The sequence below is a fragment of the Sus scrofa genome, chromosome 14 (genome assembly GCF_000003025.6).
Source record: "Sus scrofa isolate TJ Tabasco breed Duroc chromosome 14, Sscrofa11.1, whole genome shotgun sequence".
Lineage (NCBI taxonomy): Eukaryota > Metazoa > Chordata > Mammalia > Artiodactyla > Suidae > Sus > Sus scrofa.
Window position 1 is genome coordinate 52,113,745 of NC_010456.5, and position 20,491 is coordinate 52,134,235.

The window sequence follows — 20,491 nt, forward strand, 5'->3', positions numbered from 1 at the left end:
CCACTGCAGTGATAATGCAGGATACTTAACACACTGTGCCACAAGGGAATTCCCTAATCTGGAATTTCCAAAGTAGATTTTTTTTTTTTTTTTAAACAACCTTCCTTTATGAGCTTCAGGCTTTTCTGGCTCTGTTTTTTTTTTTTTTTTTTTTTCTCAAGCTACTCCTTCCAAGAAGACTGCACTCAATTCCCTCTTCAATATTCTATCCATGTCTCCCAAAGCCAACTGTAAAAATCTTCTCTCTCATAAGCTGCTGACACAGAACCAGATGCAACCGTCCCTTCCTCTGTTCCTCCTCAGAAACTGAACTTCATGCCTACTTGTTTACTTTTGTCTCACTCTTTACATGTGTCTCATTTTCTGCTGCCACATAAGGTAAAGAGCAAGATTCTCAAGTGAATCCTTGTAAGTCTAAGCCATTTTTCAACAATAGACTTTCTGGGATTCACATATAGAGGCCTCTGTCTCTGAAGAGGGAACTGACTTCTTCTCCCCACCTGTAACCAGAGCTCAACCTCTCTCTTCCTATCAAAGGGGGAATGGTTGTAAAAGTCATTTTATACCATGCACTGTTATAAATGACCTGATCCAGCATCTTATGTTAGTTAGCCTCTAATCTTCAGATGATTCTAACTGTGAAATCTGTTCATTTCTACAATGAACAAAATGCTGTCTTACAAACCAGTTCATTTGATTCTCACAACTCTGGGAGATAGGATGACGTGACTATCCCATACTATTGAGGAGAAAAATGAGGCTCGAAGAGGTTACGTGACTTATCCAAAGTAACGTAAGTAGAAGAAAGTTTTAGTGGCAGACAGAAATGCAGAAAGATTATCAGATTTATCTATAAGTTTATGTTAAGTATAAGATTAAGGAGGCAGAGGGAAAGGTCTAGTGAGAATCCTTCTTCCTCGCTATTTCCTTTGCTCAACAGAAGGGAAATTATGAAAAAATATCTAAGATTTACTGAATGCTTGCAAAAGGACAGGGACTGCATAAAATGATCTCATTTACCTTACATGATAGTTTTATGAGGTTCCTATAACTACAGAGTACAGATGATGAAACAAGATGAGAAAATTAGCTTGCCCAGGCTGGAACTGCGATTTGAATCCACATCAACAGCCAAGACATGGAAGCTACCTAAATTTCCATCAACAGAGTAATGGATAAAGAAGATGTGGTACTATATGTACCACATGGAATATTACTTAGCCATAAAAAGGATGAAATAAGGACATTTGCAGCAAATGGATGAACCTAGAGATTATCATACTGAGTGAAGTTAGACAATGAAAGACAAACATGATATCACTTGTATGTGGAATCTAAAAAAGAATGCAAACGAACTTAGCTGCAAAACAGAAGCAGACTCATGGACTTTGAAAACAAATTTATGGTTATCAAAGGGGACAGGCTGGGGAGGGCAGGGATGGATTAGGGGTTTTAGATTGGCATATGCACACTGAGGCTTATGGAATGATTGGCCCACTGGGACCTGCTGTATAACACAAGGAACTCTACCCGATAATTCTGTGACAACCTATAAAGGAAAACAACTGAAAAAGTAAAAGAAAATAACCTGCTCAACTCTTGGAAAAAAAAAAAAACAGAACTACAAACCTACATTTTTAAATATGTGCAGTTTATGTCAATTATATCTCAATAAAGCTATAAAAATAATGTTAAAAACTGCATTAAAGCCCACATTTCTAATATCTATGCCAATACTTCTCAAATTTTAATTTGTGATTTGATGTGACTCACCTGAAGAATTTGTTAACTGCGGATTCTGATTTGCTGCAGCTGATAAGGGGTCTGGGTCTGAGGGTCTGCATTTGCGAAAAGGCCCCAGATGAGGCTGATGCTGATGGTCCCTGGACAACACTTTAAATACCAACATCTTTATATTCCTCTCAGAAACTGCTAGAGTTAGCAGCTCCAATCACTGATGGTCCAATCCTGGAGACCTACTAGGGCAGGGAAATAAGGAAGGGGAGAGATTCCTGACTCTGTCTTAGCCAAGCCTACTATTCAAGCTTCTCTAAACACCACTCACTGTTCCTTCTGCTAAGTCCTCTATATGCTTTCAAGTTTTAACGCCTGCCTTCTTTGTTTTCTCATAAAAATATTTTCCTCCTGAAGCACATAAAACATTGGTTCAGATAATACTTAATGGTATTATTTTGAACTACAACCTTTTTCTAATTGTCTGGAACACAATCCCATCTACAGTCATATCACACGCATTTCACCACGCCCTGCCTTTGTTCTTTGATTTGACATATTAACCCATATAAAATGTCTTAATTATCTAGATTTCCATCATTAAGCACTGCTTTGTGTTCTATTTGTTTGTAAAGAAACAAATAGAATGTATCAGCTATTTTTTTCCCCTAAGCTTGAGATCTCCAATGTAAGTCACACAAGTTGCAAATGTGGGGTTTATTCATCCATTCATTCACCTGTCATTGTCCAGTAGCAATGGTGTACTGGACACTGGGCTAGCTTTGCCCTCATGATCCTTATGTTTCACTTGAAAATCAAAACACAATGTACATATATTTTAATACATGATTTTATATTATGTGCATGAACCTACAAGACACGGTGTTTATTCTTTATTTTTTAGGGCCACACCTGAGGCATATGGAGGTTCCCAGGGTAGGGGTTGAATTAGAGCTGGAGCCGCTGGCCTGCACCACAGCCACAGCAATGCAGGATCTGAGCAGCACCTGCGACCTACACCACAGCTCACAGCAACACCAGATCCTTAACCCACTGAGCAAGGCCAGGGATCAAACCTGCGTCCTCATGGATGATAGTTGGATTCATTTCTGCTGAGCCATGACGGGAACTCCAAAATGTAGCATTTTAATTGCATACATTTAGTTTGCTTATTTTTAACTATTTTATGTAGTTGTTCAGATGCTCTGATATAATGTGGTAATTAATGTCACTTTCCAATATAAAAATCTTATTATGTTAACTTAGCCTCTGCAGATATTTGTTCTAAAGTATGCCCATGCACACATACCATGTCCTCTCAAGTTTAGTAAAGTGAAAATGAATCAATTTTTATTAAATTTATCAGAGTCAAAGGAAAGGCTCATCCTTCGCCACACCATCAGGTTTTAATTGGCTTCCCTTCTATCATGAATTTAGTTTTAAAAACTTTGCCTTCAAAACACAAGTCACTCTTTCTCTCCCAACCTTAATAAAAAAATTCCTAATTTCTGGCTATCCGGTGGAGCCATCTCTGACCCTCACTCACACTTTTTTTCCCGTTTACATTCACTTGCTGCAGTGCTAGGAACTTTGTGTGTAATTTTTCATTCTCACAACAATCATGTGTGGCAGGTCTATTATTGAGCCCATGTTACATAAAGATATGAAGGCTTAGAGAGTGAAAATAACCGCTAATATTGACTGAACAGAAGAAATATTTTCTCTCCAAAACTGACAGTGTTCTCACTTATTCCTGCCTCTGAGTAGGGCTGTCTTTAATCTCCATGTTACACAAGAAGCTACCAGGCATAAAGGGCCGACTGCCTGATCCAGGTTGACACAGCCAGTTAGTGATGGGCCCAGGGTCCCAAGCTAGGAATGCAGTCCAGAACCTGGGCTTATACCCACCATCAGGTAACCTGATGGGGGTCCCATAACTGAAGGAAGGTGGCAGAGTCAGGACAGAAAAGGCTGTCTGAAAGCGAAGCCCCTGAAATCAGCCGCTGCACACAGTTATTTGCTTCTTCATCATCCTTCTAAGTCCAAGGACAGGTTTAAATCTGTCCCTTATTTGAACTCAAGGGAGCACAGGACTCTGCTGTCGAGTCTCTCAGAATTGAGAGAAAAAGAAGAAAAGTAATAGCAGTTTGAAAATTGCTTCCTTTTCTAACTCTTACTGTCCATCTACCCACTGGCATCTGTGCCCATGCACCTGCCCAGGGCCAATCTGGACCATCATTTCCTCTCATCCGTTCAAGATCTTTCCTCCTGAAGTGTCCCCCTCTCCCATCCATTGTCAGTTTATCCTTCCTTCCTCAATTATTTCTATCATTTCACAGGCTATCCTGTTTCCTAGCTTTAGAAAGCCCTCACTAGGTCCCAGCTCCTGCCTCTTTTATCTGGACCTCAACCACTACCACACAATGTTTCTGCTCTCATAAAGCTTGACTACAAAGATATTTATACCACCTACTTCCATTTCCTCACCTCCAATTATTTGTAACCTCATTTCATATAAAAGACCTGTATTTCTCTGACTGCCAATATTCCTTCCTTCCTTCCTTTTAATGGCCAAACCTTTGGTGTATGGAAGTTTCTGGGCCAGGGACTAAATCTGAGCTGCAGTTTCAACCTACTCTAAAGTTGCAGCAATGCTGGATTCTTCAACCCACCGCACTGGGCCAGGGATTGAACACATGCCTTTACAGTGACCTGCGCTGCTGCAGTTGGATTCTTAACTCACCGTGTCACATTGGGAACTCTGCCAATATTTCTATAATAAATATTGTATGACTCTTATTATTAAACTATATTAAAGTGTATATATAATAGGCTTTTATATGGCCCCCCACACCCCCAACAAAAAATACTGTGACCTATTAAAACCATGTATATGCCAATGTTATATCTCAAATCCCTATATATCACAAATTTACCTATCAGTCTTGTCCATTCCTCATCCTTGAGAGTGAAAACTTTTCTTCTTTTTAATCTTGTTCCAGAAGATTTTATATAGATTTTATCACCAGGTCAGCATGAGACCCCTCCACTTCCGCCGGCTACACCCATGTCAGTCCCTTCCTCCTCGTCTTGTGGAATCTCTGGTCCACCATGAACAGTCTGCCAACTGGCTTCCATGTTCTCCCTCTCATCTTTGTTTTAGCTTTGCTTTGTTCCCCTTTGTTTTCTCTGCTCCAACTTCCCCCTTTTTCATGATTCAGCCTCCAATGGAGGAAGAAAGAGGGCTGGCTCACCTCTATTTAGGGTCATATCTAAGTGTACAATTTGGTGCATCCTATTTTGTTTATTCCCTTTTGTTGTCCACACCCTATGGTTATACTGCCTCTCAAAACCACTGCCACCTAGAGATAAATAGTGCGTCCCCACCCCTAAGCAGCCAGTGGTACAAAGATGCACACAATGGCAATGCAGAAGGAATTTTGGTGAAGATAATGGCTCTCCGGCAGCAAGCGGGGGAAAACTAGTTTACACTTGGGGAGGAAAGGGCAAGAGCTATCCTACATACACTTTGATGATCAGTGGAAGTTATCACAGCAAAGTTATAATCTTGTAACAGGAAGAGGGACCAGAGTGCTTGGAAGAGGGTGGGGCATGTCCCCTTAGAGCATGTTTTTTTTAAGGCGAGAGAGTAAGGTGGAAGTTAGGAAATGGTGGGAAATAAACCTTGAGAAATAAACCTTGAGAATTAGGCAAAAGTCAAATCCCATGCTAAGAAATCTAGAATTTTTTTTTTCTTTTAAGTCTCTGGGGAGTCAGCTTACTTCAAATAATAAAAGTGTTAATATTTATTGAGGGCTTCCAGTGTGCCGTGTATTATCTTCACAACACTCTTTTGAGGCAGGTGCTATTATTTTTTCCAGTTTATAAATAAGAAAACTGAGAGACATAGAAGTTAAGAAGTACTGAAGGTCAGGTAGCTAGGAAGTGGCTCGGTTTGAATTATAATTAGATTTTCATTTCAGAAAGATAAAGGAGTGTATTTGGTTTCTGGGTTGTTCCTGTATAATGCAGTACGGCTAGGAGAGATCTCAAGGAGTCAGTCGGGAGGGGTAAAAGGAGTAGAGGAATTCACTTTTGCCTTCCTGGTTGGTGGTGTGGGGTGAAAGTCCACATAGAGATGCCCAGTTGGATAGACGGATGGATATGGATGAGGGAAAGATGCCTAGGCTGGAGGCAGAGATTGGAGTCATTGGGCTAAAGGCCATAGCTTAAACCTGGAGGTTAAGTGAATTAGGAAGCAAAGAGTTCTGAACAGAATTTGGGGGCGGGTAGGGAGGGGGACTTGTGTTTCAGCGGTAGACACAGGAAAAAACTTAGAAAAAGAAGGAAAGGAGGGAGGGAGAGGGACAAACAGCAAGGAAAGGAGGAAGGGAAGGAGGGAGAGAGGGAGACAATGAGAGGGAAGGGCACCAGGAGATTCCAGCAGAGGAAAGAGGGAATTTCAAAAAGGTCGGTGGCCACAGAATTTGCAGAGAATTCAAAAGAGTTAGGGATCAAAAACTCTTGGGAGTCACTAGCCAGGAGATCTTTGCTCATTTTGGCCACTGCAGTTCTAGGGAAGTGGTGGAATCTGAGGCCAAAGTTCCGTGTTTTGAGGAGTTCTGGGAAGATGAGGAAATTGAAGCTAAGAACAGGGTCAGGGAAGGTGGGAGAAATAGAATGTGTACATGTATGTGTAACTGGGTCACCATGTGTACAGTAGAAAAAAAAAGTTGTATCGGAGAAATAACTATTAAAAATAATAATAATAATAAAAAAAGAAGGAACAAGAGAGAGAAATCAAAAGGAAACGTAGGCAGGGGTGTTTTTTCCAGAACCCATTTTCCATTTACATAGGAAAGGCAAATCTTCAAAAGACCCCAAAAGTGTGAAGGCATAGGAGAGAGCAAACACAAAGCTGACAGAGAAGGAGAAAGGTCCAGACTTCCAGCTGTCTTCTGAGTCTGCTCTTTCCTCCTGCTGGAGTTTTCCCCCTTTATTTATTTATTTATTTTTCCTTTGTAGGCTGAACCCAGGGCATACAGAGGTTCCCAGGCTAGGGGTCGAATCAGAGCTGCTACGCCACAGCCACAGCAACATGAGATCCCAGCCCTATCTGCAATCTATACCACAGCTCATGTCAATGCTGGATCCTTAATCAACTGACGGAGGCTTGGGATCGAACCTCCACCCTCATGGATACTAGTCAGGTTTGCTACCACTGAGCCACAATGGAACTCCTCCCCCTTCATCTTTAAACTCCTTTTCCCTGAAATTATCAATATAGTTTCCCACTTTCAATCTATTTCCACAGAGTGTTGCCCAGTTAATTTTCCTCATGTTATTCCTTTGTTCATCTTCTTTCAGTGCATTCTGTTATTTGCAAGATGAAATCCAAACTCCTTTAGAAACACAGTCCTTCTCATTCTGGTCTCACCCACCTTGTCCCATTCTTAGAGCCCCACCCCCATCCTTAGAAACCATATTTTGAGGCTGTCACTTGCATTCTATCCTATACCTATGACCTCTTGCAATGCCCACTGTTTTTTTCTATATAAAAAAACCCCTACCTTTTCTCAATCCATATAATATGTTATCCCTTTCTTATGCAGGGGTCTCTGTGCCCCTGAAACCATATAAAAAGGTTACTTTTTCCTCTACCTGTCATGCCGTCAACACATCATAAACATTTTCTACAAGTTATGTATGCTTATCACTGTGAAAAGCACCAAGGATATAAACATGCTAAAGATACAGCCCGTGACAACACCGGGGCCATAATCTGTTTGGTATTTAAATTACTTGGTCATGTTACTTAAACCCTGTCTTATATTTAACACTTCTTAAAAAATGTATAACTTGTCATCTAATCTGAACTGCAAGCTCCTCAAGGATAGAAACTGTGTATTGAAGCATTAGCACAGATTATCTGAAATTTCATCTCAGGAACTTACAGCAGGAATTGAATAAGTATTTTGCTGAAAGGAAAACTAGAGAGAGTTTCCAGTCTCAGAATAATAAGAAACTGTGTAAACTGAATTTTCTTTTCCCCTATGATATGCTGGAATGTAAATATAGCAGTTCCACAGCTTTGCCTGTTATCACATTATGAAATCTTTTTTTCCAAGGCATTCTCATATGTACTTTGAGTTTATTTCTTCATTTACTTGCATGCATGCTGCATATTGTCTGGTGTGATGGTTGTGCCTCTCATTTTCACATTCCTTTCTATAATTTTCATCATAGGCTTACGAGTTTCATTTCTCTTAAAATGTAACTTAATTTCTCCATGTTATGAAATCGTGTCTAAAACTCTTTTAGTTAAAAGATATCACTTCCTAATTCCAAATTTGGGTTATTATGAAATGAATCACCTCTTTTACCTGATCACACCTACCTTTTATTTTATTTTATTTTATTTTTTGTCTTTTTGCCTTTTCTAGGGCCGCTCCCATGGCATATGGAGGTTCCCAGGCTAGGGGTTCAATCGGAGCTGTGAGCTGTAGCCACCGGCCTATGCCAGAGCCACAGCAATGCGGGATCCCAGCCGCGTCTGCGACCTATACTACAGGTCATGGCAACGCCGGATCTTTAACCCACTGAGCAAGGCCAGGGACCGAACCTGCAACCTCATGGTTCCTAGTCGGATTCGTTAACCACTGAGCCACGACGGAACTCTAACACACCTACCTTTTAATAGCTACTCTTTGTTACAATTTTTATAGTTATCTCATAAGGTTTATTTTATTTTTATGTACATGTTCTGATACTATTTCTGTGGTTTTTGTGTTTTTGTCTTAAGTGCTATTGTGTGAACTTATTTGGTCAACTTATTTTGATTATTTTGCATTTTATTTCTTTTGTGTATAGTATAGCATCATACATAAGTGTTCCTTTTATTTAAAATGCAGCCTATGACTTTCTGCTTTATTTAGCTTTTTTTTTTTTGGCTATGCCCCTCAGCATATGGAAGTTCCCAGGCCAGGGACTGAACCCATGCCATAGCAGTGACCCAATTCACTTCAGTGACAACGCTGGATCCTTAACCCACTGTGCCACAAGAGAACTCCTCTGCTTTATTTTCTTCCTGATTTAGATTTTCTTTTCCTTTTAGTTTGAATGTCCTACTGAGAATTTAAGCATTTTTTTTTTAATGGACTACTTTCATTTGGGGTACTTCTGAAAATGAATTTTGCTTTTTCATCTACCCCCTTGAAATGTATTAAAATCTTGCTAAAGAATTATTAGACTTACTATCCTCACTTCATGTGCCTCTTAAACCCTCATTTTAGGGCATTGCACATGTTGGGCTGGTATATAAGATGCATAAGGCGCCCTGAGACCCCCGTGTGGCCATCAGGGGGCCCCATTTCCAGAGACTGGGTATGGCTGACCTGCATCTGGTGGTGAGCCCAGACATCAAGTTCAGTGTCCAGCCAGAATGTGAGCTGCTGCCCCACAGGGACCAGGGCTGTGAGCTGATGAAGGAACTGGAGGGGCCGGTTATCAAAGGACCTGGCGTAGAACAGGGAGGAGGTCCAGGCAGGAGGGATCCAGGCTTGGGCTCCTGGTGAGGGCAGCTCCCCATAGAAGGCCAGCATCTGTCTTCACCTGAAGCTGATACTTCTGCCCGGCACCACCCTGAGACCCAGGCTGGGGACCCCTGCCTTGGCTTGTGCATTGCAGTTTTGCTTCTTAGAGTATAGTCAGCGACGGCATCAGCTGGGTGTGGGGCAGAAGCGCAAAAGCACAGGCCTGCCTCAGCCCACATGAGTCAGAATCTGTCTTTGAACAGGTGACTGTATACAGGTTTGTGTTTGAGAGGCACTGCCTCAGAGGGTCACGCTGGCTTTCCTCAGATCATGACTTTTTCCAAGGGACATGCCCAAGGGGAATTGGGTTCCCTTTAGATTAGGCTTGATATACTCACGCACCCTGAATCCCTTGCCCAAAGGCAAGGCTGCTCACTTCTAGAGCATACAGTGGTGTGGTCACCAGAGACATCTTCCTGTGCATCCAGGACCCAAAGGGAGGCCAAGGGACAGCTGTGACACAGGGGAGGGGTTTGTGTGACTTCCAGGCTGAGTGTCCACATGAGGCCCTTGGAGGAGCAGGAAAGAGTCAGGGGTGGGAAGCGGGTGGGTCCAGGGCTTCCAATTGTACTTCTACTTCTGGCCCCTTAGAGAGGATTGAGCCTACTTCTGTCCATTTGAGCTGATATGCCCTTTTAGGAGGGTCCAAGATAAGAGAATGTGTGCTTTCTACAAACATTTTAGATATTTGATACTAACACATTAGGTAGGATTCCAGAATCATTTGCCTTATCTGAAAAAATTTCAACATTATATTTGTCAATGAAAGAAAGTAATAGCTGTCAGGTTCTTTGGGTATAATTTCAATTGTGGGAATCTTTTGACTGACTATAAAATAGGTTTTAAGTTTTTAATGTTCTCTTCCTTTTTACAAGGTATCCCACAAAGAGCAGCTCTCAAGACTCTGGAGAGACACTTATTGAGAATAAGTCATTATTTCTAACATAATGCCTTGTAAGAAAAAGTTATTTGTGAATTTATGCTTTTCATTAAAATACTGAAAATATTTTATTTGGAAATTCAACACTTAGTTTTCTCCCCCATACCTTTTGTTTTCTCTTCTTTTATTGTGGCCCTGCCCACAGCATGTGTAAGTTTCTGGGCCAGGGATTGAACCCGGGGTGCTACAGTGACAACACTGGATCCTTAACTTGCTGCAACTGTTTTCTTTTGACACCAGGAATATATGATCTGATATAATCTACATAATAAAGTGAAAAATATGCATAATTCAGTGAAAACAGATGAGAAGCATGTACCCAGCTAGAAAAGACTGAGCAAGTTAAGGTATCCAGAACAGGCAGAGTACAGAAGGATATTCGTCCCCAGCACATGCAGTGTCTTTGGGTCACAAATGTCTATTATCTCTGACTTTTATTAGAAGTATATCCTTTTACAAAGTGTATTTCCTTCTTCTGTACAGTTTTTAAAATAGACTTTCCCCCTCAACAGATCAGCTTCAAACTTTTAAAAACATTCTTCCTAACATATAATTATCATCTTCCAAAGATCCAAAAGTGCTGTCAATGTGACTGAAATCAGAATGTAAATATTTTATAAACAGCTGTCAAATCTCAATTGGCAGAAAACAAAAAGCCCCCGAATTGCTGTAATCTATCCACGAGGCTCCATCATGTAATTGACAGATAAAGACATTTTTTTTCTGCGTTTCCTTTTTCCCACCAGCGTTTTAATACATTCGCATGGTGTGCCATTCTGGATAGTCACCGTGAAAATCGACTGGAAGGTGAAATAAACTCTGAACCTCTCTAAAGCAGAAGCCTAGCTCAGTAACTGAATTCAGTTTCATGGAACAATTTCCACTCGCTGTAGTTGGAATGTCTGTTACTAAGAGGGACTAAATATTGGCATTAAGGAGATATTATCAGGGCCATTAAAAAAAGGCAGTTTTGCTCTTAGCAGTTCAGTAATTCATTATTTCATTTTGGGGGCTGTCATTGAATAAACATTTCTGATATCTACGTGCCAGGCTTAACTAATAAATCTATGTCAGATCCAAAGAACTGGGCTCTGTCCAGCATCATCATAGATCAGAAATGCTCCAGTGAGAATTCTGGAAGTGGTCCCTCCCAAAGATTTATGGCTATTTTCTCTGTACCTTGCTGTCTGTCCCCCTTCCCAGAATTTTTTTTTTTAATCTTTTTCTTCTATTTTTACCACTTCTTTCTTTTTTTCTTTTTCAAATTTGTATATTATTTTATTGGAATACAGTCGCTTTAAAATGTTGCATTAGTTCAGTTATACATATACATATATCCATTCTTTTCCCATATAGGATACTGCAGAATATTGACTAGACTACAGAATACTGAGGACCTGTAATCTATTTTATATATAGTATTGTATATATGCTAATCTCAAATTACTAATTTATCCTTCCTCCCAATGTTTCCCCTTTGGTAACCATAAGTTAGCATGTTTTCAAAATCTATGAGTCTGTATCTGTTTTGTAAATAAACTCATTCATATCATTTTTAATTTGATTCCACATATAGGTGATATCATATGATATTTATCTTTCTCTGACTTTCTTCTAACCTTTGGGTCCAGCCATGTTGCTGCAAGCAGAATTATTTTGTTCTCTTTTATGGCTGAGTAATATTCCATTGTATATATGTACCACATCTTCTTAATCCATTCATCTGTCAATGGACATTTAGGTTGTTTCCATGTCTTGGCTATTGTGAATAGTGCTGATAGAACACTGGGGTGTATGTATCTTTTCAAATTATGGTTTTCTCTGGATATATGCCCAGGAATGTAACCCTTCTTTCTGGTCTAAGCAATAGACCCACTGGGACATCTATAAGCACTACTTAATTTCTTTTGGGATATTGTACTTAAGGCATTTCCTGACTCTACATTCACTCATCCAATAAATATCTACTAATCTTCTTGCACAGAACAGGTATCTTTATGGGCACTGTGGTTTTGTCAGTGAAGAAAAGATAAGGGCCTGCCCTCAAGGAGATGAGATCACACTACAGAGAAAGATAAACAACAAACCATAAACAAATGTATCAAAATTCTTCATGTCTTGCCTAAATCCCTAAGCTACACAAATAAGTATTTTTTATATATGAGGTATTTTAATATACCTTCCAAATAAAATTTCCAGTTTTTGTTTTTTTATTATCTTTTTTTTTTTTTTTTTAAGAGCCGCATTGGAGGTATATGGAGGCTCCCAGGCTATGGGTCCAATCAGAGCCATAGCCACTGGCCTACGCCACAGCCATAGCAACGCTGGGTCCGAGACATGTCTGTGACCTACTCCACAGCTCAAGGCAATGATGGATCCCTAACCCACTGAGTGAGGCCAGGGATTGAACCCACGTCCTCATGGATGCTAGTCAGGTTCGTTAACCACTGAGCCATAATGGGAACTCCCCATAACTTCTAGTTTTTACAACCCAAATGTCCATTGACAGATGACTGGATTAGGAAGATGTGGTATATACACACAATGGAATATTACTTGGCCATAAAAAAGAACGAAACAATGCCATTTGCAGCAACATGGATGGAACTAGAGATTCTCATACTGAGTGATGTAAGTCAGAAAGAGAAAGACAAATACCATATGATATCACATATCTGGAATCTAATATATGGCACAAATAAAGCTTTCCACAGAAAAGAAAATCATGGACTTGCAGAATAGACTTGTGGTTGCCAAGGGGGAGCCTGGAGTTAATAGATTCAAACTATTGCCTTTGGAGTGGATTGGCAATGAGATCCTGCTGTATAGCGCTGGGAACTATGTCTAGTCACTTATGATGGTGCATGATAATGTGTGCAAATAGTATGTGTACATGTATGTGTAACTGGGTCACCATGCTACACAGTAGAAAAAATAATTGTATTTGGGAAATAACTATTAAAAATAATAAAGTAATTTTGAATACAAAAAACAAAACAAAACAAAAAACTTCTAGTTTTTAAAACAAATTAAATTTGGGTGCCTGGGATAGTGTTCATGCAGAAAGAATGGTTAAGGAAGATCTTGGCAGCTGAGATCTAAATGGAAGAGGCCAGGGATTGAGCCATGTAAGCCAGGTACGCAGTGGGCAAAAAGAACACAGAGAAGCATCCAAGGGACAAAATCAAAGACAGGGCCAGTGGAGTTGAGGACTCAGGGGAGAAAAGGCACAAAGAAAAACCTGATCATGGTCATGGTGCATCTAGGTTTTCCTCTAAATGCAGAAGAAGAAGTTGAAGAGTTTTGAGCAGGTCTTGGACAGGAGAATAACAAGCTCTGACCTAGGTTCCCCAGACACTGGTCATGGCAAACTGAATGAATTTGGGGAATGGCAAGAATGGAAGTCAGGAGCCCATCAGGAAGTTTATGCAGTGGTCCAGGAAAGACAGAATGATGACTTGGAGTAGGGTGGTAACAGAAGAGACAGAAAGAAATTAAGAATTTCAGGATGTTTGAAATAAAGGAAAGGCAAAGAAAAATAACTGATAACTCTAGTTCAACGGCCAAAAGAAAAAAGTTGGCTTTAGTAGACACAACATTTCCCTGTATTAGCAAAAGGCATCCAACAAGGTAAGCTATTATTTTATATTAAGAAAATATCAGAATATCACACACCCTCCATTTATAAATAAAGAACAAAGGTCCAGAGAGGTGAAGTAGCTTTTTTAAGCCTCCAAAGAGCTGGCTGTCACCTGCATTTCCTGTCTCCTATTTTCCAGTCCAGGGACTTTTCCATTATCTAGCACCTCCTCTTCTGATTCAGCTCAGTACCTTATTCAATATCTTGCATGGCTTTCTTTGGAAGTGAATTTTATTATATAATTTATCTTTTACCTGCATTTTTTCTGCACCTACTAAATATGAGTGAAGTAATGGAGCCTATTAGAAAGAGAGTATTTAATATTAGGGCTGTAGCTTAAAAGCTGAGTGTTGGTGGACATATTTAGTCCATTAGTCCTAAACTTTTATTTTAACAGAACAAAAAGCAAAAAAAAAAGAAACTTGAAATTAGTATTTCCTTCACCTGTTTTCACAGACAATTTAACTTCATCCTGATTTCCCCAAACCAGAGTTTTCTTTCTCTCTCTCTTTCTTTCTTTCTTTAAAAAATATCAAATAGCCTCAGTTCACTTGGTTCTATAAATGGATAATCTAGTGGAATTTCTGTGTTACTGAAGAACATTCTAAGTATTAGTGCATTGCTGATGCCACTGACTAGCCATCAAATGTAATAAGCAATGGCACAGGCTCTTGGCACAATAATGTAGAGACCAGAATTGAGAGTACAGGGAAGGGCACCTGATAGGTCCATATTCAAACCTTGCTTTTAACACTTAATATCACAGGACAAAGTTCTTAACATCTCAAAACATCAGTTTCCCCATCTGTAAAATGGGGATAATAATATTTGTCCTGATGGCACTACTGTGAAGATTAAATAAGGTATGGAAGTAAGGAAGTAAAGAAGTAAAGAAGGTATAGAAGTATGTCTAGCATCATTCCCAGATCTGAATGCAAGAATCCGCTAAGTCTGCATTCAGCTCTGAGTATCAGAAGATCTAAGAAGCTTGTCTAAGTTAGGGGTTTATTTGTCTTACACAAGAAGAAATCCGAGGAGTTCCCATCGTGGCTAAGCAGTAACGAACTTGGGGACTTGGATTTAATCCCTGGCCTCATTTAGTGGGTTAAGGATCTGTCATTGCCATGAGCTGTAGTGTAGGTTGCAAATGAGGCTCAGATCCAGCATTGTTGTGGCTGTGGCTGTGCCCAGTGGCAGCTCCAGCTCCAGTTCGTCCCCTGGTCTGGGAACTTCCATATGCCCTGCGTATGCCCCCCCCCCAAAAAAAAAGAAAAGAAAAGAAAAAAGAAAAGAAAAATAAATCTAATGGTGGGCTCCTTAAGAGCTCATGAGTATCATCCAGGTATCAAGCTCCTTTGATTTTTCTGCTTTAATACCCCTGGTTGTGGCTTTTGCCTTTGTGATTACAAGATGGAAGCTATGCTTTATATTTAATCATGTTTTTTATTTTCTATATTTTATATGTTTTGACATCCTAAAATCTTGCTGGCCAGGGAGGATCTGCCCCTCTGAAGGCTAGCCAATTCTTAGAAATAGCAAAGGGCTTCTCTTGGAGCACATCTTTCATATGTAAACCAAACCATCCTGAGTCCACAGTCCCATCCATCTGCTTATCTAATTCTCACACACCAAGCTAATATTTCCCCTGACCTAAAATAACCCAGGGTGAGATGCCAGGCTATTAGAGACTACCTACACTTTAGGAACCACCTACAGTATTCTTACTGGCCAATCCTTATCTGTTTATCCTGCCCTGCCTTGCCTTTCCCAAGGAAAGCCCAATAAAGACTCTGATCTTGACTTTTCTCCTCATTCCTGTATTCTGCCTCTTGACCAACCTGGTGCTTCCCCAGGTGGCCCTTCATGGAGTGTGCCTTTCTCTCAGGAAATGCAAGTAATAAATTCTTCTTTCAATGACATGGACCTCTCTGTACCATCACTCAATCACTTCCACAAATTAAAACCCTGCAGTTACAAATTCTAGAACTGCTTTCTAGGTGGAAAGATGGGGTATAACAAAGGATATATTCTCCTCCTTAAGTTCTTCTCTTTTAATTCAGGAAGGGAATGAATTTGGGAAGGGAAGTCCTCTGCAGGGCCCATCGCTCAGAACTCATTAGCCAGAGCTGAGTCATGTGGCTGCAGAAAGGAGTTTTGAAAGTCTTATTGTCCTTCAAAGCTCTACGAATTTTTCAAAAAGGAGGAGGGGAGAATGAATATTGGGTAGGCTCTTTGTACTGTCTGATGAATAGAAACAGTATCATCAACAAATAGTATTTGCAAAGGATTGAACTTTTCCACAAGATTGGTTTTCTTTAGATTCACAATCAGTTTTGGTATAGGCTTCTGAATAAGGCGCTATAAATCAACAGATAATAATTGAGCTTCTATGAACTAGACAAGCTATAAGGTCCTATATTTGCTAAAAATTCAAACATTTTGCACCATTTCAAAAATCCTTATATCACTACAATTAAGATAGAAATGAGTATTTCACATAAAATCAACTTATTTCATATTTCAACAAATGCCTTCAATGTTGAGCAAATAAGCAAAAAGTATTTTTATTAAGACAATAAATTGAGCATGACTCTGTGTGTGTGTATACATATATATATAAAGATACACACAGTAACAATTATAAATTGTATTGAAAAACACCAACATAGAAATTCCTATTCCTCCTTAATCTCTTCTGATAGATCAAGCCATAAGCCCTCTTTTTTAAAGCAAAGAACTGAACTCAAAAAAGATCTTACCTTATAGTACCTTAGTGGAAGTTTTGAATGTCATTTATTTTGCCTCTAATCAGAACACAGGTGCTAGAAGAGAATAAGAAAATGGGATTTACATATAGCCAAGACCATGGAAGAGGTGAAGCCAACAGGTTACACACAGTGATTTGAGGAAATGTAATGTAAGAACATGACAGAACATTCTAGAAAGTGATTTCATAGATCATAGTGCCCAAAAAACTCATGTAACTGATGAAGACACAGGTGGTCAGAGAGTTAAGGCACCTGTTATTGGTGAAAGAAACACATCTACTGACTCTGGATGAAAGGCTCTTTCTATAGTTTCTCATACCTGCCAAAGCTCCAGTCACAATGAAAGAATACAAAGAAGAGGAAACAAAAGAAGCTGCGCATCCCTTAATTATACATGTTAGTAATGGTCCTTTCCTGTTTTTAGCAAATAAGTTAGCACTGTATACTTTCAAAGAGAAGTCACAGGAATGATCTTTTAGACGTTCCAGTCCACCATTTTCTCCCAGACACTACTGGAAGTATATACATAATGTTACCTTAGGATTAGTTGACTTCTCATACAAATATTTATATAGAATCAAATCTTCATAAATTGAATTATAATTGACATACAGTATTATATCATTTTTAGGTGTACAACAGTGATTCGAAATTTTAACACATTATGAAATAATCACAATAAGTCTAGTTATCACTCGCCACCATACAAAGTTGTTACAATATTATTGACCACATTTCCTATGTTGTACATTATACCACTGTGACTTATTTTACAATTGGAAGTTTGTCCCTCTTGATCCCCTTCACTTACTTCACCTGTTCCCCCACCCCCTCCCCTCCTGTGACCACCAGTTTTGCATTTATGAGTCTGTTTCTCTTCTATTTTGTCCATTTGTTTTTCATTTTTATGTTTTATTTTTTTAACTTTTTAAAATTGTTATTTCCCCAATACAATTTTTTTTTCTACTGTACAGCATGGTGACCCAGTCACACATACATGTACACATACTATTTTCAACATTTCACCTATAAGTGAATTCATATGGTATTTGTTTTATTCTCTATGGTTTATTTCACTTAGCATAATATCCTCTAGGCACGTCCATGTTGTCACAAATGGCAAAATCTCATTATTTTTTATGGCTGAGTAATAGTCCAGGATACCACATCTTCTTTATCCATTCCTCTATCAATACACAATTCAGTTGCTGCCATATCTTGGTTATTGTAAACCATGCTGCAGTGAACACAGGGGTACATATATCTTTTCAAATTAGTATTTTCATTTTCTCTGGGTAAATACCCAGAAGTGGAATTGCTGGATCATGTGACAGTTCTATTTTTAATTTTTTGAGGAACCTCTATATGGTTTTCCACAGTGGCTGCAGCAATTTACATTCCCATCAACAGTGCACAAGGGTTTCCTTTTCTCCACATCCTTGCCAACACTTGCTATTTCTTGCCTTTTTGATCATGGCCATCTGACAGGTGTGGGGTGGTATCTCACTGTGGTTCTGATTTGCATTTCCCTGATGGTTAAGCAATGTTGAACTAATCATGTACCTTTTGGCTACCTGTATGTCTTCTTTGGAAATGTGTTTCTTCAGGTCTTCTGTCCATTTTCTAAATCAGATTGCTTGGCTTTTTTGACATTTAGTTTAAAAGTTTTTAAAATACATTTTGGATTTCAGCCCCTTATCAGATACATTGCAATCTTGAGATATAATCAAATCCTAAAGAAAAATGCCCTCACCCCTCTTTGGGCACTGATATTCAATTTTAAAGTGTACAAAGCCTGACATTGGGACAGAACCTTAGAAAAGCATCTCTCTTAGAAGGGTGGCCCAGAGAAAGAAAAAGGCACCAAGATCCATGAGAAGAGGAGGATGGAAGGGAAGTGTGTTCTTGTCAAGGACATCCATCCAGAAGGAACAGTAAGTGATCCAGGAGAGCTTGAAGATGAGACCTAATAAGATACTACTGTTTTTTTTGTTTTGTCTTGTTTTTTGTTTTGTTTTTGTTTTGTTTTGTTTTGTTTTGGCTGCCTGGTGACATATGGAGTTCTGGGGCCAGGGATCGATCTGAGCTGTAGTTGCAACCTAAGCCGTAGCTGTGGCAGTGCCGGATCCTTAATCCACTGTGCCTGGCCAGGGATGCAACCTGCACCCAAGCTCTCCCACGATGCTGCCGATCCCATTGCACAACAACCAGAACTCCTATTACCGGATTTTTAAAAGGAGGACCTTGAAGTTTCTAGAGAGATGGAGGTCACGTCAGATGACAGAAGGATGAGAAAAGACTATGAGGTGAGAAGTGGAGGGATCTGAGGTGCATATGCGGAGGGATTTCCTTAGCAAGGACTCCAGGAACTCCTCTGAAGGTGTATTTTACAGATTGGTATTTTACATGTCTCAATCTGCAAAGGATTGAGAAAAAAAGAAAAGAAAAGAAAAAAACACCGTTGGGTCTTCCTAGTTTGAGATGCATCCATCCTAGAGAACATCAGCCACTTTGCCGGCTCGATGTCCCCCCTCCTCTCTTTAGAGCCTCTCCCTCTGTTACCACCTGCAGTGCTGGGCTCTCAATCAAGGGACCCTCTCCTCCTTTTGGCAAAAGGAGGGCACCTCATCCAAGGGAGGTCTCTCAGACTGCTCCTGTCTTGGGAGGACCTGTCTGAGGAGTGTTTCCTAGGGAAGGAGATGGTGAAGCTAATCTTTTCATGAGTTCCATTCATCTTACACACAATTGAACTGAGGCTAAGGGCGTGAGTAAGCAGAGGTAGGTCACTTGAATCCAGGCTGTCTGTCTCTTTCCACTAATTGCCTTGCTTCTTTTAGATGCTAGCATCTTTAGGAAATGGTATCTCTATGATGGAACTTCAAGAGAAAATTCAACAGTATATTAATCTTCCTATTTCAACTAGAGGAAGTGATGCCTAAGTCATCAAACAACACTTCAGTGGGAAGATAGAGTCATTTCTGTCCCTCATCTCTAACAAATAGATGTTTTCTGCCGTATGGGGTGTGCCAGTTTCAAATTTCATCATAGATTCCTCATTGAATATGATGAGCCCAAGGACAAGGAGTCAGTGAGGATCAATTGGTCCATCAATTTCTACAAGGATCTTAAGTTGTTTTGTTTGGACCAATAGGCCTGGGTCAGAGCAGTATAAGAGTTCTCAGTGGATACCAAGTGCTCTAAGATAGACTGGCTCTACCTGGGTATTCCTGAGAGCACAATACTCTCCGAGGGAAGAGACAGTAAATGGGAATGGCATTTTGGCGCTAAAGAAAATCAATGCTTTGGGAGTTTTTTTTTTTTTAAAAATCAAGGAGTGTTGTCATCACCTTTGACTACAGCATGTGGATAAAGAATGTCACCTACCACATCAGTAAACAAAGGTTGTATGGATAAGCAATGAGATCCTGCTGTATAGCACTGGGAACTGTATCTAGTCACTTATGATAGAGCATGATAATGTGAGAAAAAGAATGTATATATGTATGTGTGACTGGGTCACCTTATTGTACAGAAGAAAATTGACAGAAAACTGTAAACCAGGTATAATGGAAAAAATAAAAATCATTAAAAAAGGGGGGGGTGTTGTGGCATCAAGCTATCAACCACTGCAGCTGCCCCCAGCTATGCACCCTGAGGGGATCTGGGATGGAGCAAAGCAGGATATTGGCACCAAGGTGCCTATCAAAGAAATGAGTTCAATGAACTCGGAGTCTTGCATCTTCCCATATAGAAAAGGACTAAATTCCTTAACTTTGAGATGTGTGTTTTTCTTTAATTAAGAATAATCTTTTGGTGC

The 20,491-nt window shown here is 39.7% G+C and overlaps 1 protein-coding gene across 23 annotated transcripts in view; it reads right to left on the reverse strand.

Annotated features, from left to right (window-relative positions):
* The window catches only part of CHRM3 (cholinergic receptor muscarinic 3), a 545,038-nt gene that overhangs the window by 295,120 nt on the left and 229,427 nt on the right, over positions 1–20,491 (reverse strand). For 8 of the 23 annotated variants that reach the window (XR_002338271.1, XM_021071804.1, XM_021071807.1 and 5 more), the window contains exon 3: positions 16,666–16,728. The exons of 2 other annotated variants lie outside the window; for them this stretch is intronic. Coding sequence is in view for 9 of the 21 variants with exons in the window: in XM_021071792.1 (XP_020927451.1) it covers positions 1,774–1,909 (136 nt within the window). In the remaining 12 variants the exon portion in view is untranslated. Of the gene's footprint in view, positions 1–1,773; positions 1,980–4,670; positions 6,814–16,665; positions 16,729–20,491 lie in introns of those variants that run through there. 13 more of the 23 variants (XM_021071792.1, XM_021071795.1, XM_021071790.1 and 10 more) reach the window with 7 other exon arrangements.